The sequence below is a fragment of the Dermacentor andersoni genome, chromosome 8, assembly GCF_023375885.2.
Source record: "Dermacentor andersoni chromosome 8, qqDerAnde1_hic_scaffold, whole genome shotgun sequence".
Taxonomy (NCBI): domain Eukaryota; kingdom Metazoa; phylum Arthropoda; class Arachnida; order Ixodida; family Ixodidae; genus Dermacentor; species Dermacentor andersoni.
Genome location: NC_092821.1, coordinates 126,230,700 through 126,257,537, shown reverse-complemented (window position 1 = coordinate 126,257,537; position 26,838 = coordinate 126,230,700). Strand labels below are relative to the sequence as shown.

General features: G+C 44.1%; 2 protein-coding genes, 1 long non-coding RNA gene and 3 other non-coding genes across 6 annotated transcripts in view; 4 read left to right on the top strand and 2 right to left on the bottom strand.

Annotated features, from left to right (window-relative positions):
* The window catches only part of LOC126525569 (uncharacterized), a 30,497-nt gene extending 18,886 nt beyond the window's left edge, over positions 1-11,611 (bottom strand). The window contains exon 1 of the mRNA XM_050173497.2: positions 11,533-11,611. The gene's annotated coding sequence lies outside the window, so the exon portion shown is untranslated. The remainder of the gene's footprint in view (positions 1-11,532) is intronic.
* A 2,226-nt stretch (positions 11,612-13,837) lies between these two features.
* TRNAE-UUC (transfer RNA glutamic acid (anticodon UUC)) lies at positions 13,838-13,909 on the top strand. Its single transcript has one exon. It is a non-coding gene; the product is annotated as a tRNA-Glu (tRNA).
* A 6-nt stretch (positions 13,910-13,915) lies between these two features.
* Positions 13,916-13,987, top strand: TRNAQ-UUG (transfer RNA glutamine (anticodon UUG)). Its single transcript has one exon. It is a non-coding gene; the product is annotated as a tRNA-Gln (tRNA).
* Positions 13,988-14,350: 363 nt separating this feature from the next.
* TRNAQ-UUG (transfer RNA glutamine (anticodon UUG)) lies at positions 14,351-14,422 on the top strand. The gene has a single exon. It is a non-coding gene; the product is annotated as a tRNA-Gln (tRNA).
* Positions 14,423-22,621: 8,199 nt separating this feature from the next.
* LOC126525571 (uncharacterized) lies at positions 22,622-23,074 on the bottom strand. Its single transcript, XR_007598241.3, has 3 exons — positions 22,970-23,074; positions 22,778-22,853; positions 22,622-22,646 (listed from the first exon to the last, which is right to left on the bottom strand). It is a non-coding gene; the product is annotated as an uncharacterized lncRNA (long non-coding RNA).
* ClC-b (chloride channel protein 7) overlaps positions 23,074-26,838 on the top strand; it is a 48,420-nt gene continuing 44,655 nt past the window's right edge. The window contains exons 1-3 of the mRNA XM_050173491.3: positions 23,074-23,172; positions 23,783-23,869; positions 25,408-25,473. Coding sequence (XP_050029448.1) covers positions 23,074-23,172; positions 23,783-23,869; positions 25,408-25,473 — 252 coding nt within the window. The remainder of the gene's footprint in view (positions 23,173-23,782; positions 23,870-25,407; positions 25,474-26,838) is intronic.

Below are 26,838 nucleotides of genomic sequence, written 5' to 3'. Positions count from 1 at the left end.
GTGGTGCTGAAAACATGGACGTCAATCCGTTACTCCATTCTTCTCCATTTGTATACGTGCAGAGTCGAGTATAGAGCAGCTGAAATGTTCCCTCTAAGAACAAATAGATTGCTGACAACTCATTTACGCAGAAGTATGACTGAGTGTACCGCATTTGATTCCGTCTTCCAGAGTTATCGCATGTAGAGTGCGTTTGCTCTCGCGATGAAGTGCGTTCATTCACTCTGCACATGTCACAGCAGCGAGAACACGATCCATCGCATTCAATGACAATTTCGTTCTGTCGAGAGGCAGCACTAAACATGCGGCAAAGAGACTATGGAGTTCACTCTATTAAGGACAAAAATATTTCTGCCGATTTAAGAGAGAGCTAAAAGCGCACTTATTACGGACAGACTGGCTAGGAGGTTTATTGTATCAGCGTGCACTTTTCGATGAGTGCTCTTGGAACGATACTGAAAGTATTGTCATCTTTCTATACAACTATGTGGATTTTTTTTAATGCTTTAATGTAATACCTTGTTGCCGGGACATATATGTTGAACCCTTGTTATTCTTTGTAATCCATTCTGTACGTATTTAGCTTTATTAGCTTTCTTTTTGTTTTTATATACAACATGATTGCTCTTCGACTGCTCCTTCGACTTGTTAACTAGAAGGTTCCGATACAGCCTTTGACTATGGGATCTCCTTCTGTATACGAAATTTTCGCAACTTTACTTAAATTCCTAATAATAAATTCGAATTCTAAAATTGTGGTCCTGATAACCTAAAATAGAGTTGAATGCACCCTGAATACAAACTAGATACATCAGATCTGACTGATAAAGCATTCTTTCAAAACATTGTCCTCGCTGATTTCGGGGAAACACGTTGATTGATAAAAGATAAAGTGACGGCGAAACTTTCATGCTTTCAATTTCGGCAGCACGTCAGCGCGACCGCACACGCGTTTCAAATTACCCTTTCGCATTGGGCCCGTTGCGGCGCAGAATATACGCTCTCCAAAGTTACCAAGTTCAGTTACTGGCTCGTGCAGTCAGTCGTTATCGATCACTAATTAACTAGTCCCGTACAGGCGCAGACAAACTAGATGACGTCACGGCGATAAGCTATGGGCAATTGAAGGCGGCGGCACCACCCGTCTTCCGTTCTTGAGCCTCTTATCAAGCCTCGCATGTAGAGCAGCCTTTTTCTTTTATTTTTTTCATTGTTTAAGCGCAATTTAGAAATACAGTACAGCCTATTTTCTTTTTTTTAGCGTCCCTTTGAACACAGAACAAGCGGTCGTTTCATAAAACGGTCGTCAGCACTCTTCTGTTTCTAGAGTATATGAATGACTCGGACAATTCTTCCTTTCTTTGTTCTTTACATTATGTACTGTTTCTTTCTTCTTGAGGTCAAGGGGTGTGCGAAGGGGTAGTAGCGTGAGAAGAAGCGAACGAGCGGTTGATCACACTGTCTCTCCCTCGCTGCCCGGAATGGCGGTTGTGACAACGGTACCCCCGGGAGGAGGAGTGCGGCGGGGGCGCACTGTACTCTCTGCAATCACGCTGCGCACGTACTACTCACTACACACACGGATCGTGCGTCGCTTCCACACAGCCGTCGCGCCGCAAGGATCCCGAGGCGAGCGCGTGGCGTATCGATTTGGAAGCCGAGGGTGCCACCACGCGTTCTGGCCCTTCACCACTCGCCTGTACCTGCACTCTCTCTCTCTTTCCTTCTCGCCCACTCTTCTGGCACAGCGCCCTCGACACCCTCGGCTTGGCCGCGACCTTCGATGCAAACGGCCATCACGCACAGCCGACCCGGCTGGCCGTCACCCAGTCAGGGGGTGCAGACCGCGGCCCAGTTTGCACGCCGGTCGGCCTGGACACGCTCTCTATATAGGTGGAAACACGCGACCGGGCAGAGTTGTTTTATCGCTCACTTTCATTTTCATTTACCCCCTATCGTGTATACGTTTCAAGCAGTGCGACAACAAGTAGTGCAACAAAAAACTTCGGCAAAATCCAACTCGGGATGACTGTCGGCAATAATGCGATTAGCACCGAAGCACGTGTAGTGACACGCCGCTGCTGAAACGCGTCATGTACACACATACTCGTAACCGAAATATCAACGAATTGTCGCTTTATGTACATGATGCTGAATACATGCAAGTACATGAAAGTTCTGTACAAGTGGTGACATGGCAAACGCCATTTACATAACTAAGTAGTGATGGCATGAAATGATGAGTCAATCGGCTCGGGGAGGAGCCAGGACAGCCTTCTGCCGTCCGCAGCTGGTATTATGCTCGAGCGTCGTATGCAAGCACGATATTTTCAAGCTTTACTGCTGAGATTCTTTCTGTACGCGCTGGCCCATTGGGAATGTCAAGCAGTAAATGTCAAGCTAACGTTATCTAATGTTTTACTAGGTGCTTACTAACGCCTATGGTTTCCCACGGGTCTCATCTCGTGCGCTATCGAGGATGGATGGATGGACGATACGATCGACCCCTTTGAAATGGGGCGGTGGTTTGATCTTTGTCCTTATTTTGATAATGTCTTACCCATCCTTTTTTTTTTTTACAAACGAAATAATACCATGCATCCAACTTTCTGAACCATTACGGTACGCCTCCGTTGTTTGTCGTCTACTTACTCTGTGGTCTCCCTACGATATAAAACCGACAAATATGCCATCTGAAATGTTTAAGTCCACGTGACCTATAAGCATGGCTACTTCGACAAACGAAGAAGACTGTGAAACTTAACCGAACTTTAGTGCGTCCATGATTGTGAATTCATATATAAGCACATAAAAGCTACGGAACATCCATGACCTACAAGATGTAATTTACTTATAACGCAGTGATGTGGAGAGGTGGTAGGGGATTGAAGATGGCGTATCTACAAAGGAATTCACATGCACACTAGAGCAGGTACACAAGGAACTCACGAGTGCGTATACATTCTAAATACGTTCAACAAACATATTTGATGGCCTGACTACGAGAACCAGGCTGGTCGAGAAATAAGCCGCTTGCGTCTGTCAGCTATACAGACAGGAAGCTGTATATATCGCTGTATAAATCACTGTATATATCGTAATCATGACCCAGAGCCTGGACTAGCACGTCAGGCGAACAGCCAGGCTAACATCTCCAGCATATCACTAAAGCTTGTTCCTCTCTCTCTATCCCAATAACAGTTCCTTCGAGGGAAGCGATAGCAGTTCCGATTAAACCTGAAACAGAGGGCGGCGCCTTAAAGGCCAACTGCCGCGCAGGCTCCGCTTGCGCCACACACCAAAGACCCCTGCCGCAATAATATTCATGCGAAGCGAGCACGCGAGCAACTGACCAGACGTACTATAAGTTCACGGATGTCAGAAAGCAAGGAAGGGCTTGAATTTCGTGTACGTGGAGGTATGTGATACCCATGTGTGAGCCGACATTATATGCGCATTGATTTAAGTTGTGACTTATGTCGCACTCAAGCTTGTGATTCTCGTGAAACCACAGTGCGCTGGACCCGCATCTTTCAGGCGTATCGTGTACTTAATATAGAGAGCATTGAAATGTTACCTAATCTTAGTCGTCGGCTAGAAAAGAATGCTTTTCCAAATGCATAAAATTAAGATTGTTGGTTTGGGCATATGGGGTGTGGTGTAAAGCATACAAATCGCTACTAACTTGTAGACGCAGTGTAGTTTTTGTATAGTGCAATGTGCTGGCGGGCTTCTTTCAGGCTTGGGAAAAGGCTTTCATGTAGCACGTAAAGACCATTTTATCGGCGAGGAGGAACGTAGCCTCGAACCAGCGCGTCACTCTCCTCCTCGCACCGGTATATCTGCGGATGGCCGGTTCTCTCAGCCGCAGCATGGAACGGCCGGTAGCTGTGTCATTGCGAATTAGTGCGATTCTAACATGTTTCGTCTGTGATTACTGCGGTGTCAGATGAGTCAAGGTCAACGTGCTATCACGGCGCTATATTCGGCTGCAGAAAAAAAAAATGGCGCAGTGTCACCCAGTGTCGAAAGGCGAAGCATCGATTGCGATAGCGAATTATTAGACAGCTATACCAAGTAAGGCGAGTAATTTTATCGTCCATATAAACTTGCAAACATGAGTTTACTAACTAAATTAACAATCATGGCGTCAAACGCGTTCAGGCAACATGAACACATCTTACTCGATGACCGCGGACACTCGCTGTCAAAACACTGGCTTCAGGAAGAGCAGCACCGAGAGAATTTCCCTTCGTGCTCGCTTCAACGCGCACTAAGCAGCGAGAACACAGCGCGCACGCAGCCACCAGCCCTCGGCGCACCCAGACTTTGTACCTACCGCAAATTGCTTTCAAGGGAGGGCCGTGCTCAGCGGCGCCATACGCAGCCGACGCAGAGTAGTAAGACACATGCACCTCCTGGGAAACGAAACCGAAACTGGCTCTAGGAAAAGCTATTACAGTAAAGTATTTAGGTCGCTCTGAGGCTTGCCACTAAATTTTGGGAGGTTTCGAGTTCGAGGACTTTCATTTAAGGTAAAGAAATAATAAACGTCGGTAATGCCCTGCCAGTCCTCTTTTATTACGACGTCGCCTACCGTGCGAAGTTGTACCGCGTCGATGGCACGTGATACGGTAATTGCAAGGAAGCCTGAACAGGCCGAACAGGTTGCGATCGCTGTTGCGCTCACCGACGACAATCTTTCCCATATCTACAGCGACTCCATAGCCGCTATCAGAGCTTTCCAGAAGGGCACTGTCTGCGCACAGGCTCTCAAAATTGTTTCAAAGAAAGAGATTAACAAACACTTCATATACTGGTTCCCGGCACACTTAGGACCAAAGCTCGGCGACGTCCCCAACCTTAACGAGGCGGCACACGAGGCTGCGCGCGCGCTTACAGACCGCGCGGCTTCACCCGACCACTCGGAGAATAAGGACGCGCCCACTACATACAACGAAGTCACTATACACTACTACCTACAACGCAGACAATATAGCACGCCACACCGCACGCTCACTCGAGCTCAAGCGGTTACACTCAGAATGTTACAAACAGACACATACCCCACTCAAAACAGATTACACCATTACATGCCTGAGCTCTACGACAAGTCTTATTGCACCAATTGCAATACATCCCTTAACGTTTATCATTTACTCTGGCCGTGCTCGCAAGCTCACGTAAACTACGAACAGGACAAGCGCAAGTTTGAAGAGGCAATCCGGAGCGAAGAACTCGCTCCCCAACTCTGGGCCGTCCAGCAGGTCCACGACGCCGCCAGGAAACTCAACCTCCCGGTTCCGTCGTGGGAGACGCCCACTCCATGAGAGCCCAAAGCTCTCGTGGCCTGCAGGACCTGAATAAAGTTGATTTCCTTCCTTCCAACTAAAGTAAGACCAGCAAGTCTGGGGTGTTATGCCAGGAGTTAGGGAGACGAGGAGGGACTGACGACAATAGAGGCAGGCGCCTCCACAGGTTCTGTTGAAAGGACCCCCCACCCCGCACCGCAACTGTGAGGGGCGACACCCCCTAAAGTAGGCCTGGGCTTCGCAGTGACAAAACAAAAGTTTGTGCATAGGCGAAATGAGCCCCGGATCCTGCACCCCCCCCCCCCCCCCCCCCCTCAAAATACACTTTCAAAATCCCTGGTCTTGACTTGTTCACATTACCCTAATTGTGTTACCAGAAGCAAAATGGCGTCCTGCGCGTGGACGTGTAGTTGCACGTACACTTTGAACGCTTACCTGACGCATATGTTTAGTGTACGCATTGGTGGCGCAGTGAAGGTATAAAGCCACGGAGGAACGAAAGAAATTGAGGAGAGGCCCTGCCCTTCCCGCGTGCTAGGAAAAATGTGTGGAGTAGTAAGTCATGTGGTATTTTTCCGTTGTAGCGGCCATGTCGTCGGAGAACGATGGCGGTTTTGTTATGCTGGTGTGTGCTCATGCGTGTGCTGCTCCGTAGGTCTCGCACCGTGGCGAAGGCCTCGTGTGTACAGGATTGCGTTAGTCTTCATGTTTTTTTCCGCTGTGTTATCTAGACCGTATACTCTCCCGATTGTTGTTGTGGCTGCAGGTAGGACTGGAAGAAGTAAAAAGCGGGAATCGAGCGTGCATGCAACGCCATATGCCACGTACCACGTCACGGACGAAGGACGATGTGGGAATATACTTCCCGTCTTCGGTTGATTCATGCTAACACGTCATCACAGACAGAAACCGATGTGCTTCATAATACGTACGAGGGCGAACCAGAAAGTTTTTGCCCCTAGATTTTATTGACCAAAGTAAGGTTCACATAGTTAATTACAAATGTATGTACTATCCTACGTACGTTACACCATACACTACTTTGCCACATAACCCCCCCACCCCCCCACCCCCGGCCGAGACATTTCTCCCGTCGCAGAACTAAATTTGGGGTGCCCCTGTCGTCAGTCAGAGACGCACGCGACCTCCCCGAGCGCTCATTTTCATGCAAGTCTTCACGGCCCTTTTGTGAGCTCACAACACTACCACCTCACACTTGTCAAAGCGAGACACTTCTCCTCATATGCGTGGGCTTTCGATAGGCGTTCGTCCCTTGCTCCATAGAAAACGAATCACACTTTGTTGCTCGTACGCCGTGAACGTGTGAAGCACAAGCACCATCTTTAACTACTGACACCAGCGCCGTGCCGTGGAGCTACCGGCAGATAAAGCCGGGCCGGGCCTGTCCAAGAAAGGTTCACCGCTGGGAATAGACATGTTGACTTCGCATTTACAGCCGTAATTTAGCTTTAAAGAAATGGGGGCAAATACTTTCTGATTCGCCCTCGTACGGTAAACGCGTTGCACGTCGGTAATAGCTGTGCAGTGTTCCTGCTTTTGACAGCAGACGATGCATTCATGGCACGTATAACAGCCACGTGGAAGGACGGGAAAGAAGCAGCTGCTGCGAGTAATAAAGGGACGAACCCTCCTTGGTTCGTTGGCGGATGCGGTGCAAGAGTGAACAAGACTCTACAGAAGAACGCACGCCTGCGCGCGCATTAAAGGCCGATGGTCGCAGCTATATACAGGCCCGGTCAACGCGGTATAGCCGCGCGCACACGCGCTTACTGTTCGGCGTCGCACAACTTTGTTTCCGAGCATCTTCACTTACCGCGAGAACAACGTATACCGCAAACCGCAGTCAGTGTTTTTAAGCGCGTAACGACGTTTTCCTCTGCTGGCCTCTTAGTCGGCCACGCTGTGGCTCGATCGTCACACCTCGGCGGTGCACGGGCGCCCGAAACTTCCCTATTGGAAAAATCTAGATGCCCCATAACTCCCATATCCAATAATCCTATATGAAACATATGGGATCCCACATAAAAACCAGTTTTTCCTACATGTCATATTGCCGCGACAACTTGGTCGCATTCAAGTTACGCGCCCTTCGTATTGGACATGCGCACGCCGTGCCGTGGTGTTGTTCAGCAACAACAGTCAGCGATCTTCGCGGCACGGGCAGCCGGTCGGACCCGGCTCGCATGCGCCACGCGCACGGGCTATCACGCGGGAAGAAAGAAGACGGCGTTTCGAGGCCAGTTTTAGAGCGCGACTGCCGGGGACTTCTTCACGACCGCAGTGACTTTTAGTGGCGGGCACAGGTTCGCCCTTATTGAATATCGTTGTTTTGTTAACCTGTGGTCCTCAACATCGTTACATCATGATGTTATTGGATATAGGAGGGAATACGAGGTTTCTTCAGTAGGGTTGTTCAATAAAGCAAAACGGATTCCTATAAAGCCGCGACCTGCATATACGCATTTATTCGCATAAACTGCAGATGGGCTAGCGTAGTGCGCGTAGAGTGTGCTGCTGGTCATCGCCTGTGCATTCTTGCAGTGCAGTGAGAATGCACAGGTTCATTTTCAGAAAAGCCGGCAAAAGTATAGCGGGTGAACCTGACGTTGGGTGGACCGGCCACGCAGCCTATATACTTGCGGAGTTCATTACTAACTCCTTGCAACGCACAATTCTCGGACGAAATAGACTTGGGCAACGTCATCGCGATGTTGTACATCGCGATATTGGATCCGTCGGTCGGATCAGCCCGGTGTGGTTGCACCGTTGCGAGCCGAAGGCGAGAAGTGTAAACAAGAGAGGAGAATGTGTACCACGGCAAGATGGCGGAGTAACGAGAACTTCCGGCGTCACTGAGCTTCACAAAGAGTGTGGGCCTCTCCTTAGTTTTTCCTTCATCCACGGGTAAAGCACTCGTTATCGAAAAGGTCGGTAATCGTGGCCTCCGTGCATGATATTTGTGGCAGCGCGAGTACTTCGCCAAAATGAGCGGTAAGCCATAACGAGCAATGTATCCGATCTTCAATGCACAAATGAAGCCTCGAGACACCTGTGCTGTTGACGGTGAAGAACGTTTCCTACGCCGCTGTTCAACGCAATTCTTGACTGTGTCGAACAAAGAGGTGCTTTCAACCCCTTAGTTGTCTTTCATTTAATTACTGTGAGCCAGTGACATCTCTTTGTCAATTGTGTCTTTATTGTTGTCGGCAGTACACACACAGTGTTTCAGTGAGCACGTTCAAAAATTTATAAAACGTGCCTGTACCAGATAGCAAAATTTTAGACCATGAGCTGCCCATTTAGTCCATGAACTAATTACCTTATAGCGCATATTGCAATATACAAATTCTAGCAGGTTAGATTGGAAGGCATATCCACATGAAAAGACTTGTGTGGATTTCCCCATTTACGAGATATGCGCCGTCAAATTTGCGGTAAAAATGCACTGCCGTTCCACTTACTTTCTTAACAAGACGTCGTTTTACGCATTGAAGCACATAAATAACCGGAACGCCAATGTATTTCTCCGCAAAGTTCGGGAATTAAAATATCGAAACTTGTGTCATCCTGAAAATTCGTTCCAAGTGGGATGATACGCCTTGCGAACTCCCCGGTTAAAACTTGTAAATTGCTACATGTGCCATAAGGTAATGAGATATATACTTAATTACTGAATTGTTAATAAATAGTTAATTGTGCATTTCAATTTTTTTGCAACTTATGTCAGCATCTATGAGTACACCAGCTCAAGGACTAGAATTGTGCTATCTGCCACAGGCAATTCCTAAAAATTTCTGAAAGTGTTCACTGAAACACCTGGTATGTGCTTGTGCTTTACTATACTGTCTTTGTACATTACATTATTAAACATTATTTTATCGTTCATGATCTCGGCACGTACGTTCGCGCCATTCCTGTTTTTGTCCGCACTGTTCCTTGCTGCAACCTGTCTTTTGTACACCATGATCCCTATGTTGTAATAAATTATATTACAGTGCCTAATAAAACGAAGACACATTCACTGCGTCCAGCGTTACATGTGAGACATGGCCATGTGAAATTCCTGTATGCACGAGCTAAGAATGAGCACATGGTGGTGTGCATGTTCCTGAAGTTTCAGAAAAGAATGTGGAAGCCTAACAAAAAGCCCGTTCTTTTGAATTTCGGACAAGCCGTGAAACATACCAGAGCCATCTAAACATTTCTGTCGGGTAATGCAAGCACAATATTCGTTCGTCACGCTGGCGACAGTATATGCAGGGTGACCCAGCTAACCTTAACCAGAGTTAAAAAAATATGTAAATGACACCTAGCTGGGCAGAACCAAGGTAATGTTGTTTGGAGATACTCCAACAATTCTTTTCGTTCCGCCTAATTCGATAATTAGTCTAAATTGATTAATCACCTTCTCAAATATTATAAGTAGATGAAAAGTGTCAATGAGAAAATGGTAGAGAAACATGAAAAATTCCTGATACAGCTCTCTGTTCCTCGATACGTGCTACGTAAAAGCGTTTTTGCGAGCGTGAAAGAAGCCCGCGAATACACGCAATATTGCGGCGCGACTGGCCGCTCGAGGCACTTTGCGTGTACTCGCGGGCTTCTTTCACGCTCGGAAAAACACTTTTACGTAGCACGTATCGAGGAACAGAAAGCTGTATCAGGAGTTTTTCATGTTTCTCTACCATTTTCTCATTGACACTTTTCATCTAATTATAATATTTGAGAAGGTGATTAATTAATTTAGACTAATTATCGAATTAGGCGGAATAAAAGAATAGTTTGAGTGTCTCCAAGTGACGGCGAACAAGATTACCTTTATTCTGTACAGCTACGTGGCATTTGCATATTTTTAACCTCTGCCTAAAGTTAGCTGGCACACCCTACACACACACACACACACACACACACACACACACACACACACACACACACACACACACACACACACACATATATATATGTGTATATATATATATATATATACACAGTTGGCCCAACGTCGGCGCCCTGGTAGACGGCCGGTATCAACCGCCAAGCTACATTACCACGATATATTTAGCTAAAGTTCAGTCAGAGAAGCGTTTCCCATCGTGTTTTCTTATTCTCAAGCAGGATTTCCTACGAGTTTCGCGGTAAGAAACTGCACGGTCTGCCCAATTTCGTGATATCAAGTGCCTTGAACTCGTGATTCCAGGATAACTAGATGTTTAGTCTTGGCTATAAAATTTTTGAAATATTTCGCTACTATTTTATCCGTGGGAGCAGGAAAGGTGCCACATATCATTCTTGACTTTCAGGGGAGCCGAGTAGTCCTCGGTCATTCTAATATACGTATACATCCCTACGTATGCGTGTAAGCAAAGCTGTATTCTTCCTCTTTTTTTATTAATCGGCTTATATATACGGCATCGCGACCACGCACATCTCATGATGTCGTAAATTTTATGCTAGAATCCCTTCCTAAATCGTCTATTAAGCACCAACGTTTTCTACCACCTTCGTGATTCATAGAATGAATGCTTATACCGAAGGAGTTTTACGGTGCAAGATCCACGATGGAAGCCGGTGAATTGCATTGTATACGCAAGACGATGACACTGCATACACCTAGCGCGAACCGTGGGTTGCCCTAGATAGTGGTTTTCAATGTCTGTGCACATCAGTCATCCGTTTCGAGCTCCTTCTTTCCCGTACTTCCAGGATGAATAGAGAACCTTCTCGTCCAGGAGCTTTCTGTACACTGCCTTATATTCCAGTCTGAAGTTAAGAAAATCCAAAACCTTAAGCAGAAGCTTCAAGCGCCACGAATTGAGGTTCCGTGTTCCTAGCGGCACGACCTATATTGAAAAAGAAAGTTTGCTAATTTAATAGCAAGAGGAGAAACTGCGAAATACGTACCAGCAAACTGAAAGGGTCGAGTCGACCATGCGCACTTTCGCTTCTCTTGTCCGAAACCAACTAACGAGTCGGGAACGCTTAACGAGTCTTAGGCTTATTCTCGATTCGATTCGCGGACTGCCGGTAAACATGTCTGTCCCGAAGAAGACATGGACGCGTTGCGCAAGAAAGTCAGAACGTCCCGTATCGGGAAAAGTGGGATGTGCGCGCGCGCGTCGTAAGCGCGGTGGCCGAAAGCAGCACAGCGCGGCGCAAACGTGAACAGAAAGACAAACGAATCGAACTGGGGCCAACTTACCTCATGGCGCAAATGAGGACCGCTTTGTGCAGGGAAACGATCTTTCCGAGCCGCATTTGGCGCAGAGACGCGAGCGAGCAACTTCTCGTCCAAGCAAACAAGAAGCGAAAGCTGCGCCGGACGAGACACGCAGCGTCTGTCATGCTCCTAGCGGAGAGCTCGCGAACCGCTGCGCCGCACTTGCTACAGCCTCTGAGACAATCAAACTTTGGCGAGCATCTCGGAGCTCGCTGAGCCCATTGACCGCTGCGTCAGAATGAACTGCACCACTACACTTCTAGATATCTGAAGCTACGTCGCTGACTTTCATAGAACGGTGTATGGAACCATACGTGAAATACGCTGCTCTTTCGAGACAAATTTTCAAAATGCCTTCCTTTTATCTGACCACATGATGCGATAATATTTTAGAGCATCCAGATGTTCGAGTCCTTTATAAACATAATACAATTACGCTTTTTCCGTATATACGTAGATAAAACATTTAAAAAATAATTTTTTTATTACATAGATGGCGCGACAATTTGTTGTTTAATAATATTGGGCCATTCGTGTTGCAGTTTTCGAAACAGGACATGTGGAGTGGTTTGCACACGGCATGTTCAACGACCACTGAATGAAAGCAAATCCAAGGGCGTGTTGGTTGAATCGCGCTCGTTGTGCCCTTCGGTTATTTCCCCAGGAATCGTATAGTTTCTGCCTGCGACTTGCCTTTCTCTATCGCTTCGCTTCCGGGGCATTTCCAGGAGCAATATTGCTTTGCACGCGAACAAACCGGCAGCTGACGAACATGTGACCGGCACTCGTGTACAAAAGTACGTATTCCAAAGATGTACATGTACACATTCGATCGAGCGGGATCCCGCCGCCACCCGCACTCGTTTCCGGCGTCTACTAAATTATGCACCATGTACAAAAACTTTGATACGACAAAGAGATTGAGCAAAAGAAGCCTTCGATTAACCGAGCAATAAAAAACAAATTTCAAATCAGCATAGGCGACACCTTCGTAATATGGGTTCGCGACGTTGCATGGAGTTTTTATTCCAGAAACTTATTTGTGACTATATGAGTAAACGTGTCGATCTGCGAAACAAATTTTAAGCCAGAAGCCAGACAATGCTGACCCGAAAAATTGTTCACGGCAAATGACGGAAGTGTGACGATATGACTGCGGAACGGTGGTTTATTAGCACATATTAAACCACCGTTTATGTCGTCTCACTGTCATCATATACCGGGTGCAACTTTTCAATTCAAGATACCGTTTTATACAAATACATTTGCCCCATATGTCGTAGCAAACACCATTGGTCCGTCTCACAGTTTGATAAACGCTCTTTCGAATCCAGTCAACGGCTAGGAGAGTAAAGACGTTATCGAAAACAAAGTTAACTCTAGCTATTTCTGTGCACTGTGCACGTGACTCATGTTTATTTGCCCTTGTAATGCAATAATTTTTGTTATATCAAAAACAACTCCATCACAAATTATCTTGCTCTGCAAACGTCGTCTGCTACCAAAAAAATTGCAGCGCCATCTTCAATAAGCTATTGCATGCTTCGGTTAGGATCATAGCTAGGGTAGAATCCGAGACGTTAAAGTAGAACCAAGTGAAACACAATAGCTCAATGAAACCCCAAAACACACAGGCTAGATTATATAAAAGAAAACGCCTGAAGTATTTTCCGCAAGCAAATTCAAACAAGCATTACCTAAAAAAATAGCCTTCGAGACTTAGCGCGTTAGTAATCTCAGAGGCCATAGATTAAGCAATACGTACTATTTTACTCTTTACTTAAACGTTGAATTACGTGTCAAGTAAAATAAATACAAGCACTCATTATTATTGCTTTTTGTTTTCTTGCTAGTAGCGTCACTAATATATCTACAATTCATATTAACAAGGGTTTGCTTGATTACATTTTCATTCGTTAAAACTGGAGCGCGAGCAAAGACGACGAAAAATGGAACACACACGGCACTGCGCCGGTGCTTATTTTCAAGGACCGTGCAACGTCCGCTACAATAACTTTTACGACGCGCATGAATCGTCCATCGCAACTTCTACGGTACAGTTGCTTTTGGCCTGGCCGTTGCTTTTTCGTACGTACGTACGTGCGGCGTCAAATCCAACTCTCTGATGGCGGACACCTGTAAGTTGTTTGCTGCATTATCGCTTTCTGCAAATGTTACCGATTAACGTGGCGACTTGTTGTCAAATTGACAAAACGCTCGAAAATACAGCGACAGTACGCCAGTGTTGCTTTGTTTATATAACTGCAATTAGACGTCAGCGGACATCTCCGGCGTGGTCTAGTGGCTAGGATATCTGGCTTTCACCCAGAAGGCCCGGGTTCGATTCCCGGCGTCGGAATGAGTTGGTCTCATGGTGTAATGGTTAGCACTCTGGACTTTGAATCCAGCGATCCGAGTTCAAATCTCGGTGAGACCTCTTTTTGGATTTTTGTTTATTATGCATTTCTCTTGTGTGCGTCAGTGCACACCTTACGCGCTTACTTTTACGGTTCGGCAGAGAACATACAAAGATGAAGCCACGCACCAGCTCGCACGTTTGTTGGTTTCTGTTATTCTTTTTTTTTTTTTTTGATTCATATTATTTTTGTTTCGAGGGGATTGCCTTCCCAATGAATTGCCGTACGGCTGACGATTCCGAATCACAATTGCTTGCAATAAGTAGGATGCAGTGCACCGAGGTTTTCTGCATGTGTACCAAAAATGTTACTGAATAACCTGGAACGGGACGAAACAAAAATGAAAAGTACCGTCGCCGAACTTATTTATTACCGGTCAGCCTGGTCTCATGGTGTAATGGTTAGCACTCTGGACTTTGAATCCAGCGATCCGAGTTCAAATCTCGGTGAGACCTTTTTTTTTTTTTTTAGGTGGCTTTTCGTTTTTCTTTTTTTTTCTCCCCAATTTGCTGTTCTATGCACTAAGCTGCGACAGCTGTTTTGTGACTTCTTTTTTTCTAAGTGCCGTTTCAGAGATTTACTTGAACCATGACACTGCTCCCGTAAGACACACCCTGGGACACTGGCATGCTCATGTGCTTATCAGGTGTATTGCATGTGCTCGAACTATTCGCGAGATGTTGCATAAAGCTGTAATCAAATGAATAAACCCAATGAAATTGCTGTTGACTTAGCCAGTATGCTCAGTGCGATCAATCCAATTGACTATTCTACACGGAAAAAATTTTGATGTCAGGGAAGCAAGTGATTTCACACAGTTCAAACTACGACGTACCTGTCCAAGCTGTATGCTCATGCTGCAAGCCATCTGTTGAACCACTATTTGGATAACAATTAGTATAATTTTTTTTTAAGTAAGTGTAAAATCTTGTTGGAATATCTGGTATGTTCATTTTGGTAAATAAAATGTTTGAACGGACGCTCCAAACTGATATGCTCTTTGAACATGAATATGGTGTGCTGCATACATCTCAACAATTTGAAAGAAATTTCTTTTGCACATACCACTGCATGACTTGTTACAAGAGGGTAGAACTGAAGCTTTTGTCATTCCTATTCAGTGAAAACTAATCAGTTGTGGTTCACCTCTGGAGCTAAAGAATAACGGTTCAAGACAGTTTGAATTGGTTTGTTTGGGTAACTTAGTAATCATTAGGGGTTAAACAGCTTAAATTTATTCTGTACGAACACATGGCAGTGCTCCTGAGAAGCATGTGAAGAAAGGTATTCGTGCTTTTCTTGATCCGACAAATAGTTTAAAGAAAGTACATTGTGGAGACCCACATCGGAAACAGTAAGTCAGAATTCATAATTTTTATCACGCCTACTTCAGCTTACATACCAGTGTGATCACACACGACCACCTTGCGAGGAAGTGCTTTTTTGTTTCTGTGATTATTTAGGTTTGCCACCGCAGATTTTCAACCATAGCCAATTTCAAATGCTGACAAGTCACGCCGAGAACCGCCATGCCTAAAATTACCCAAGGCCGGTGTGAATATACAAATAAGGTAGTATGGTTTTCGGCCACAAGTACAGGTGGTGCATGGATGTAAAGCTGTCGATGTTGAGACCAACCTGGGACCGAGTTCACAAACCCTTTTTTGTTCGCAAGGAACTATTTTTATAAACAGTTCCAAGTTTAGTCCTTCTAATGTGATTAGCACTCTTTAGGAGCTCCATGTACTTTTTGGTATGATGGCCATTTCTAACATTTTTCATGCCAACTTGGGTCAATCGGTATGTGCTGCTCTCCAAAGAAAAAGAGAAAGGAACTACGAGAGGGGCCCAGCCACTCCAACGTGCCTGTCATGCTCATTAATAAACACTGTGCACTTATACATATCACGACTCCACTTGTTACTTCCATCTTTATATCCTCATAAGCTATCACCTATTACACACGTGTTACTAATTGCATTAATGTTGCTAATAATCTCCAAAGAATGTGCTGCCAACCTTATTTTTCTTTTTAGAGAATACAGGTACTTAACCGAAAGAAAGTTTTTTTTTCCCCCAATTTCATTCTAGAGTAAAGAAAAAAAAAAACTGTTCCAGCTTGAGCTATGGTTTCAACAAAATATTTTTGTGTGCGCTTCAGTTCTGGTTTTATACTCCGTTTACAAGTGAAGTTAACCAGTTGAAGTACACTGAAATCTCAGTGTTGTACATTAAAAAGAACAAGCACTGCAACTTCGAAGCTCAATCAGCAATGTAGATTGGCTTCTATAACTGTTTCAACATAGCAATGTGCACCATGCATGTACTGTCATGCAAAACTTCTGTGCTTGCTCGAGCTTCTCGTGGTTGAAAATTTTTCCTGCCACAATTCCAAATCTTCCGGGAAGCTTTTCTTGCATTTCACATATGGTTGATTACTTTATTCATTTCAGGAAGCTTTTCTTGATTAATGGCTTTTTTATCGTAGGTTTACTCACCTGCAATTTCCCACTTAAGTAAGCATTCCTTTTACAGTTCCTATCATATAAGGCCAATATGGAGCAGGAGACATCAGGTAAAGGTGGTGGATTATGGTGCAAAACCATGAATCTGACATTGTCAAACCATAATCGACTGCAGTCACTCTTGCATCGATTTCCATGGTTTTACACAATCGTTAAACATGGCCTGTGGTGATATGCTCGCACGAGCACAGAAATTTTGTACGCCAGCACCCCTAGGACAGCAACAACCCGAGAGACTACTCTCGTAATCGAAACACACTGTAAAGCAGAACTGTCACCTGCTTGAGCTAGCTAATATTTGCTGGCTGCGCTATCAAGATAAATGCAAAAGTGAACAAATTGAAAATGACTAGCATGCACAACATTTTCAAGTTTGCCTGAATTCGGCTCAATTTAGGCTCCAAAATATGCTTTTGGGCCTGTACAATATTTGAAAATCAGCTACAGAGTATATGCACATTGCACTTTCTTACAGATACGAGCATTAGGTGTCACGTTTCGTTTTCCTTGTTAACACTCCAATTTATGCCGACTACATAAGTGAATGCCCAGATGATAGTAGCAGATGAAAACACTTGCTGTGCTACAAACCAGCCAACTGCCCAACAACCCTCATGGTACAATGGCCAAGCAAATACAAATGGGGCCTTTTGGACAAGACACTCGGCATGTATTGCCATTTTGCTATGGTTATTTATAGTGGAATACTGTGGGTCATTTAACTTTTTTTGAACAAGGCATGCGTGGCATGTTCCAAAAGTAGCATATTACTAATGCACATCTTGTGCCATCAGACTGCCCCCAATACCACGCTGAGCTGAATGTCAACAGAATGGCTCATTTTGGAACAACATATTCTAAAGCAAGGCAATTTGGTACTGGCAACAGCTGTGATCATTTTCTTCACTGCCCAGTGTTAGCTTGTGTCCCAGTAGAGCAAGATATGGCCTGCCTGATCTTGAACATAGAAACAAAACTCTCGAAGTCAACGATAGAGCCAACGGATAATTTGGTACCCTTGACCCAACTTTCACAAATTTAGAGCAAGCCATATAAAACAAAGTACACAGAGGCCACACACGAAATTTGCCAGTTTACTGCTGAATTTATCACATGCCAGTTCTTCCTTCAAACAAAATCAAATATGTACAATGTGCGTCTCACCATATTCATCCTGAATTTACTGCATAAAAAAAAGACACCAAACAATAAATTTTTTAGCAATCCATTTATTCACTTGAGCTCTTTCACCTGGAGACCTGAAAAGGAACAAAAAAAGTCATGTTAGGGAAAAAAAACCCCAATAAATTGACATGCTCACAATGAACATGACCTTATCCTATGATTTAAAATTATGCTTTCACCAATGTGCTAGACTGCGAGTCTTCTCTTTTAGGCTGACCTAGTTTAAGGCTGGTACAAGGAAAGCAGCACTCTGAGTCAATGACAGTGTAGTTTACCACTGATAATGTGCTTGCTGGCACTGTGTCTGAAGCTCTCTACACTATACACACCATTTCTCTCACCACTTGCCTTCTGTGAAAAAAAAAAAAAAAACGCATAAAGTATTAGGTATGAATCTTGTAATTCAATGTAACAGAAAGTCCCATACATTTTTACCCAAATATGCGCACTCAAAAATGCACAATCACCATGAAGGCATCATCACCAACAGTAGATAAGGTTTGCACGCTGTTGCACTTGCACAAATTTTCAGCACGCCACGAGACTTGCTGATGCCAATGCCACAGTGATTAAACCTGAGCTTGTGCAGAAAGTATAGCCAATTTGTATCCAAACAATGCAGTTATAGTGGAGTGGAGGTTAGGTGCACCACCAAAACCACATGCACAACAATGACAAAGCAGCACGTCAAGCTTCCAACACATACGCACTTATGATAAATGAGTCTCCGTGATCTGCATGCACTTTTTTACAAGTTCAGGAAGTACAGCTGTTCAGTCCTCAATTTTATAGCGCAGCGCTGGCCATGTGCACAACACTGAATTTGGCACCGTGTAGGGATCAGTTGCGCACATGTTCTCCGCACCCTTTCACTCAAGTGGTTTTGTGCAGATGGTAAAGGTGAAGCTGTCAGTGGCAGATGAAATGGTGCTATGCTTGTTTATTAGTGATGAAGCAACGGTAGTGCTTCGCATGTTTTGACTAAAACAGTCCACTCAGCAAGCCCCCCCAGATGGAACCCGGGTGGTAAAAACTAATCTGAAGCCCTCCACTATCATACTGTGCAGCTTAAAGATATCAAAACCCACAATTTAGTTTGGCAGAAGAAGCTGACATGCTCCAGTTTAGAACACAAGACCTTTGCATTCCACCCACATTGGAATGTGGCCACAATCGAACCTGCTACCTTGCCCTTAGCAGCAGAATGCCACAGGCACTGAGCTATACAGTTTTCAGGAACTGTACACCATGATCAGCTCTTAATGCAAGGCTACCACTTTCATACAACTCTCCACTTACTGCCAGAGCAAAAAGCATTTGATGATTTCATGTTTCTGTCAACTACATTATTAATGCTCTTCACAAACAGCCTTTAAAAAAAAAAAAAACCTAACAGCAAATGACCTTGTCAACATGTCACAATCATACACGTACGTTCCTCTTAGCCAAGGCAATCATAACAATATATATTCCTGAAAGTAGCTGGTGGTCAATACAGCCCCTGACTAGCAACACAACATGCAACATGTAGCAAAGAAGCCTTGAAACAACAATACCTACGTCTCCGGAAGAATAATAATAATAAAAAAAAAACTGCACCAGTAAAAGCTTGCACAATTCATGGCTTTGTAGCCACTTGTTTCCCAGCTAGCATAGCATGTTGAAGTGCGCATGCCATACTGCATGGCTCATTATTTCAGTGACACATTGCAGGTTCCACAATAATGACACGAACTTATTCGCTCGAAACTTCCACTACTTCTGCACAGAAAATAACTTTGCTGTTTGTAAGCCTTTTGAATTTTGATTCACTAATATTAGTAACATCACATAGGTACGAGGGTCATGGACAAGCGGGTCTCAAATAAAAATTTAAAGTGCTTTCCAATTACTTTTATTTAATGCACAAGGACTATTTCCAGCTTTTACATCTACTAGTTGTCGTGCAGTTAATTTTCTGATTTGGAGTACTAGTGACAAAAGTGAATTCATTCTGGGATTTTACGCGCCACAGCCACAACCCGGTAAAGAAGTATGCTGTAGCGGGGGACCGCGGATTAATTTCGACCACCTCGGTTTAAACATGTATCTGATATATAAGTACAAGAGTTTTTAATGTGATAGCCCCAATGCCGCCATTGTTGTTCGTCAGATCACCCCAAACCACAACCACGCAGGCCTTCCACGTGGTACACAGGCATTACTAAACTAATTGAATTTCTCAATGTAAAATGCACCAGAAAATTCATAAACTTACACATAACCTACAGACGTGAATGATAGCGTCAGATTGTAATTTGAATATATCAGAAAACAATTTTGTTACGCGGGAACCCAAGCACAAACTTTTTTCCTTGTTTACGGGCGTATTAGCCATTGCCCTGCCGCCGGGACCGGCCCACCATTGTTTTCTGTCAGGCCCCGTGTCACAGAATATCCGGTGTCGGCATTGACGGGGGCCAATAATGCTATTGCGTTCTGCTCTTAAGAGGCGAAGCTTAAGCATCCAAGTTTTTTGCATTTCACTTCTATCAAAATGCAGCCACTGTAGTTCGGATTGAACCCACAACCTCAAGCTTGGCAGCACGCCATGGCCACTGCGCTACCGTTGCACGTTGAGGTGTTTGTGACAAACCTTTACGTTGTGAACAACTATTTCGTGTAAGCACTGCAACTGCTCTAACCCATACTGTGTTTTAGACAGCTTGCCCATTACTACTATGCCTGTTGTGATGAGCAAAATGAGAACAAGGTGAAAGCGGGAGCGAATGTTTTTCAAGGCCACTTGTTGAAATGCTGGCTCCTGCTTTCACCTTGCTCTCGTATTGCTTACCGTCCCGAATTTCCATCTCCCGCCTCCCCCTGTAATGTGTTTTAAGTAGTACACGGCTTGTGCCATCAATCTTTTATGCGCTATTACAGATTAATGTCTAGGCGAATGACTTGAGAAATTTTTGTGGGCTGCAGTTGATGCGCAACGCACACACCCAACAAGCACAAACAAAAAGCTGCAGCTCTGTGGATTGCAGTTATAGTTACGAGTTTTACTGACAGAATGAAAACATGCACTAAGAAACTTTGCACCCTTTGGGATTATCTTGTCCCCATACAATAATTGTCATCTATGCTCCGTGCCTCTCCTTTCAATGCCGAGAACCCAGTACTTCCAGGTCACGAATGGCATGCATGCTAAAAGCCTTACGTAACACTTCTCAGGAAAATGATGAGTGCAGAGTTTTCACGAAAGAAAACTCGCGCAAGGCAGATGATTATTGTTTGTGAACAATATACTATGCCTGAAAGGATGTAACTTTTTTACAGAGTGCACCTCACAGTGCTGAACAGTTGATAGTATGTGTATAGATAACACACCAGACTGCAGCCATAATTTCTGCAGTAAACTGCACCTCTGCTCTGTCAATGTTTTTAATGCCTTGGACGAGCTGGGTTCATCTCAGCGTTTATATGTGCTTCTGGGAGATGGCAGTGCACAATCCATAGCAAATTTAGTATTGCTGAGGAGGTCCAAATATGGGCAGCTGCAGTCCTTAAAAATAATTTGTACATTTTTTGGGACGGAATTCAGGATAGCTGTGTGGCAGGGAAGGGGTTAGATGCACATTGGTATGATATTTCCGACTGTTCATTTCCTGCATTAAACGACGTTGCGGGACCTCCAAACCCCAGAAAAGATAGTGTGCTGTTCTGATGCTCTTTCATCTAGTAGCACAGGAGGCGACTAAAGAACAAGTGTCAAAATGTCTTGCTCCATGCGACAATCTTCTTTGTCATGGTGTCGCGACACAGTAACCTCCCAGAAAACAAAACCAAAATTGGCTGCAGAAGTGCTTATATTAAACTAATGCGTTCCCTGAGGCTTGCCAGTATCTTTTTCTGTGGTTTAGACGGCATATACAATTTTCATACAACACAATATAAGAAGTGAGTAAAAAATATCATACATCTGTACTCCTTTGAGGTATTTTGACTGCTGGCCAGGTTTCAAAATTGAAATTTTTTTTTTTTTGGCTTGAACTTTTATCAAGACACAAGGTGTTAAAGAGCTGGATAAGTCACACTGCTTTCATGTGTGTTATATAGTGCTGCATGAAAAGAACAACCAATGACACATGTAACAGCAATGCAGCATTACGCACGCAGTAAGGGCTGAACACAAACCTGGGGGCAGGGACTGCTTGAGCTTCTCAGCCTTCTCTTTCTCTGTGACGACGATCGTGTAGAGGTACTTGCTGCAACGCACCTTGAACTTGGTCACATTGTTAGGGTTCTTCTTTATCTTCACCGCTGCACAGCAACAGAACAGAACAGAGGCCACAGAAGTTTTCACCGCTTCGTGTTCGCCGTCTCATTGCTATCTCAAAAACCTATGGTTTCATGATCACTGACGGCATTTGTAACTATTCCTAGATGAATACTCTCACATCCAAAGTATACCTAATTGTCTCCAAAGTGGCAGACAGAAAAACAGCACAAAACAGCGGTTTCAAATAAAGTTCTAGAAGTCTTACTGAGCCGAAACAAAATGCGTTGAGACACTCCAGTTTATGGTGATCGTGTACGCGCGCACGACTTACGAATGATCATTTTAGCGGAACTCACACTTGGCATCTTTCCGCCTCGCCGTCAGGAGGAACTCCTTGATCTCCTTCAGTTGCTTAGGCTGAAAAAGCAGATAAAGCAACCAAAATAAGACAGTACGACGCATTGAGCGCTGCTAACATCAAGGAGCCCGATATATGCCGGCAGCTCGCGCTGTCAGCTTTGCAACGATTAAGAGCTCGTAGTAATTAGTAACATGGCCGTTAACTTTTGTGCACATGGCAACACTGAACTACTCATTTGATACAAATGCTACCAAACAAACACCCAAAGCTGACACAGAGCAGAAACCACGGCGCAGCTCATGAGCGAAACGCCACTTACCATCGTGATTTATTCCACGGACAGCCTGGAAAACAACGATATATTGCGTTTAGCGATGACTACGCAAAATAAAGTCCGTAATTTTTCACACATTACAGTAGTAAAAGTAGTAAACAGTAATGATTAAACACGATTTATAAAAGAAACGCAACATACCTGCTCGCAGTATGGCAGCTCCGTGTTGAAAAAGAGGCTGAGTTCAGCGTCACACGTATTCACCGAAGCTTCGTAGCTGCGAAAATCAGTGCTTAAAAATAATTAGTTGATCTAATAATTTTGCCTTACTTTTTATAATTAATAATTGTTCGAGTGGTTAATCTTAGCTAATAAAGCAGTGCGATACGCAACTGTTTATAAATTTTGGTGAAGTTTTCGTCACGTGGTGGTCCTCGATGCACCCTCCCATCCCCGCATCTCCGTTTGTATGAAGGCGATCGGGCGATTGCGGAGCGATGCCAGGTATCCGAAGAAAGGTGGATTCTTCAACTCGGGACAGTGATGACGAGCGAACGCCCCTTTTTGAAGCGGGCCACCTCCCATCATCATCTGGCGTAAGTTGACCAGTTTGTTTACTGCGCAAAGTCGTGTCTTCAAGTTCGCGCGACGCACTTGTTCTGTAGCTGTGAGCAGGATCAACGTTATGCACAAACGCAGGAATTCCATCATTCCGTTTGTTCTGTCACGTTTTGTGCTAGGGCGTTTTTGTGTCAACAGGGAGAGTTACGTTTACGCAAGAACTTCTTTTGCTCTACGAGTCCTCGGTGTGGTATTTCGACGTCTTGGAGATTCCGTGTTTTGAGCAATCATCTGGGTATCTCTCGGCTGAATGAAGAACTTTGAGCATCCCTGATATCAGGGGCCTGTCTGCGTAATCTCAGGCTGGTTGATACAGCACGCTAGTGCAACGGAAGTGACACGTTTTTGTACAGGCCAGGGAAGTAAAAAAAGTGGAGCCTGGGGTGATGACTAAGCGCGGTCGCCCTCTGGCTCTGTTTACATTTTTTTTTTTTTGTCTGTCGCGCGTTATACTGGGGCGTTGTACTGACGTCGCGCTTGTTTAAAAGACGGCGCGTACACACCGGTGCTTTCGTAATTCCTATGCGCACAAGGCGCGATTTGTGCTTACATTTCGTGTGTTTTTTTTTTTTTTCGTGTTTACAGTCGATCAACAGCCATGGAAGCGGCCAAGATACGATCAAGCGTATGCGGGAACTCGGTTCACTCAACCTACTTTCACAAAAGTACGAGGTACGTCGGTGAGCTGCTTCACAAACTTTAATCTTGAAATGAAGACGTTCAACTATCCCGTCTTCTTTCGAGTGGATTACAGAAGCCGGCAAATCCTTGGGGAAAAAGAGATGGCTATACTTGCGTTCCGTGTGAAATGTTTGCTGCGCAAGTCCGGTGTTTCTATGTCAGAATATCGAGTATAATCGACGGCAGTGATTGGATATTAGATCAGTCACCCATGTCCGTGTATCGGTTCCCTTGAGGGAGAAGCGAGTTGGTGTCGTTGTAGTATTTGCAAACATTTCAGAACTACTGTGCGCCAACGAATTTAGTACATTTAATTTTGTTACGATTCAATTATAAGCGCCAAACTTCCAATGAGCACCTATAATTTTACGATTGTGTGGTTTTTAGGAAGCTGTGGGCTGTTTAACAATAAAGTGGAATTAAGATAGATGATAATAATCGATGATGGCTGTTGGACCAGAGTTGAATGAAGCCAGTAAAGAGGGGAAAAACAGTGACTATAAATGTTTTGCTGGAACTGAAAGACACTGTCTGCCTGTTCGACATTTATTCCAGAGCAACTTTTAATTCATTGCAAATGCATAATGTTTGTGGCTTTCTTGCATCCAGCCATGTTGTGCACAGAATGACACATTGCTAGAATATTGCATGTATGAGGGTAAGGTAGTAAGGGTAAGGGCATGCATGTGACCCATTTGCTCTTGTGGCAATTGGTTCTGTGGAAACCATCAATATATGTAGCTGCTTAAACACCATAAGTGGGTATGTTATGGTAATTCATGCATAATAAAGGATCTACTTTTGCATTTCAATTCCTGCGGCAGCCGCACTTCAATGGGGGTAGAACGCAAAAACACTTGTGTACTGTGCATGCGGTGCACATTGAAGAAAACCTGGTGGTCCATATTCAGAGTGCCCCACTACAGCGTGCCTCGCAAATAGATTTTGGCTTTAACATGTAAAACACCTAGAATAAAATTTTTTAAATTCAATTTCAATTTATGCCTTATGAAAGTAGTTTTAACTTCTTTCTTCTTACTCCTGGGAAGCCAATAAGCTTTAGCTGAAATCATTACATGAACTAATCTAGGAAATTGGTGTGCATTAGATATTTTCCTTGCGTGCATTAAAAAGCATAGCTTCCCTTCAATATTTCTTTTTTCCATTACGCTAGAATTTTCTAATTTATCTGCCTGCCACAGAGCTCAGTGGCTATGGTGTTGTGCTGCAAAGCTCGAAGTTGTGCGTTTGATCCCGGCCATGGCAGCCCCATTCCCACAGAGGTGGAACGCAAAAACACTTATGTACCATGTATGAGGTGCATATTGAAAAACTCCAGGATGTCAAAATAATGCAGATTCCCTCCATAGGGTGTGCTTCATGTAAAACTCCAGAATTTCCTAATGATTTTAATCATTCGGATGTTAATTACAGAATTATAATATACACCTCTGTCTGAGGATATCATTACACCATCTATATTTCACATTGCTAATCTTTGCTTCTGCTACTCGTGTATTGATTTCCAGAGCCTCGACTATGACACATGCGAAAACAGCCTTTATGTTGAGGAGCATCGGATGACAACATTTACGGTAAGTAGGATGCTTTGCATGTTTTCTTTAAAGTTTTATTTTGATTATTTATACCAGGAGCCCAGTTCAATGTAGCAAAGTGTTGTTTCAAGAATAGTTTGTCCGCTCGCTGAAAAGAAGCTACAAGAAGAGAACACATTATGGAAGATGTTTCAACAGTTATATTTGTGTTGTTGCCGTCAACTCCTGTTAATTTGACTGGTCAATTAGACTTTTCGCTTAATTTGAGCGCACTGAAAAGTCCTAGTGAGAAAGCACACATCTATAGAAAACTTTCGTTCAGATGCTGACAATTTGTCAGGTGTGAAGTGTTGTTAGCCAATGTACTAGACAAGTTTAGAAAGTTTAGAAAGACAAGTTTTCAATAGGTGGCACTAAGTGTTTGCTATAGGGATGGTTTGATTTTTTAATATTTACTTATTTGCAGAGGGTTTACAGGCACGTTCCACACATGCATCCATTCTGACATGCATGGGCCTTGAATTGGTACACTGGGTGCTCTTCCCACATCATTTTCCACCTACCTTTACCAAACAAAATCAGTCATGGCAGTGGAATATGTGAAGTGCACAAAGAAGGTGGAAGTGTAGAAAGTATCTCTGCTCTCCACATAAGGGCCTCAGTGTTCTGAGATTTTTCATACAAAAATGATTTTGTGACTAGCACTTATGGTGCCGAATGAAAAAGAGCTGCTTCATAGTGTAAATAAAAGATTTTTGTTTCACTTTGTTTAGTGGTTATTATGGTCAAACTTTATTTAAAGAATGTGACAGTAGAAGTGTGTGTTGTGCACATATAGGATAGGAAATAATTGGACCAGAAGGCCACACAGTGCACATAACATTTAGTAGCCAATGGGTTAAAAAGGCCTCCCAGTACATTTTGTGAACATTAAAAAATGTCTGTACTAATAAAGGGTGTCTGCTCACATATCTATGTAATGCATGGTTTATTAATATAGTTATTAGCTGTCAAATCCTACTAGTGCCATGCCCTTGTGGCCATACTGCTCCTCCTTGACTTTTCTACTGCACTCAAACTTATGCGCTGTGCCTGCCCTTGCCCTTGTATATCATTGTGTTGAGCCTTTGTATTGGCACGACCTCGGGATCTCGTGGCATGATTCTGTTGTGCTGCCAACTCAGGTGTCACAGTATCAGTGTTGTAGTGTCCTCCTTCCACCCTACTATACCCACTGCCCCCATCGGTGATTACATTCCTTCATTCTTGCTTTTGGCAGGAGCACTGCTTAGTCCTGACAATCAAAGAAATCCAACCAGTAGCCGTCATGTTTACTCTTATACAGGAGTAAGAAAAAAAGATGTTGGGGAGTATTGAGGAAATGAAAGTAAAAGTGAAATTGTG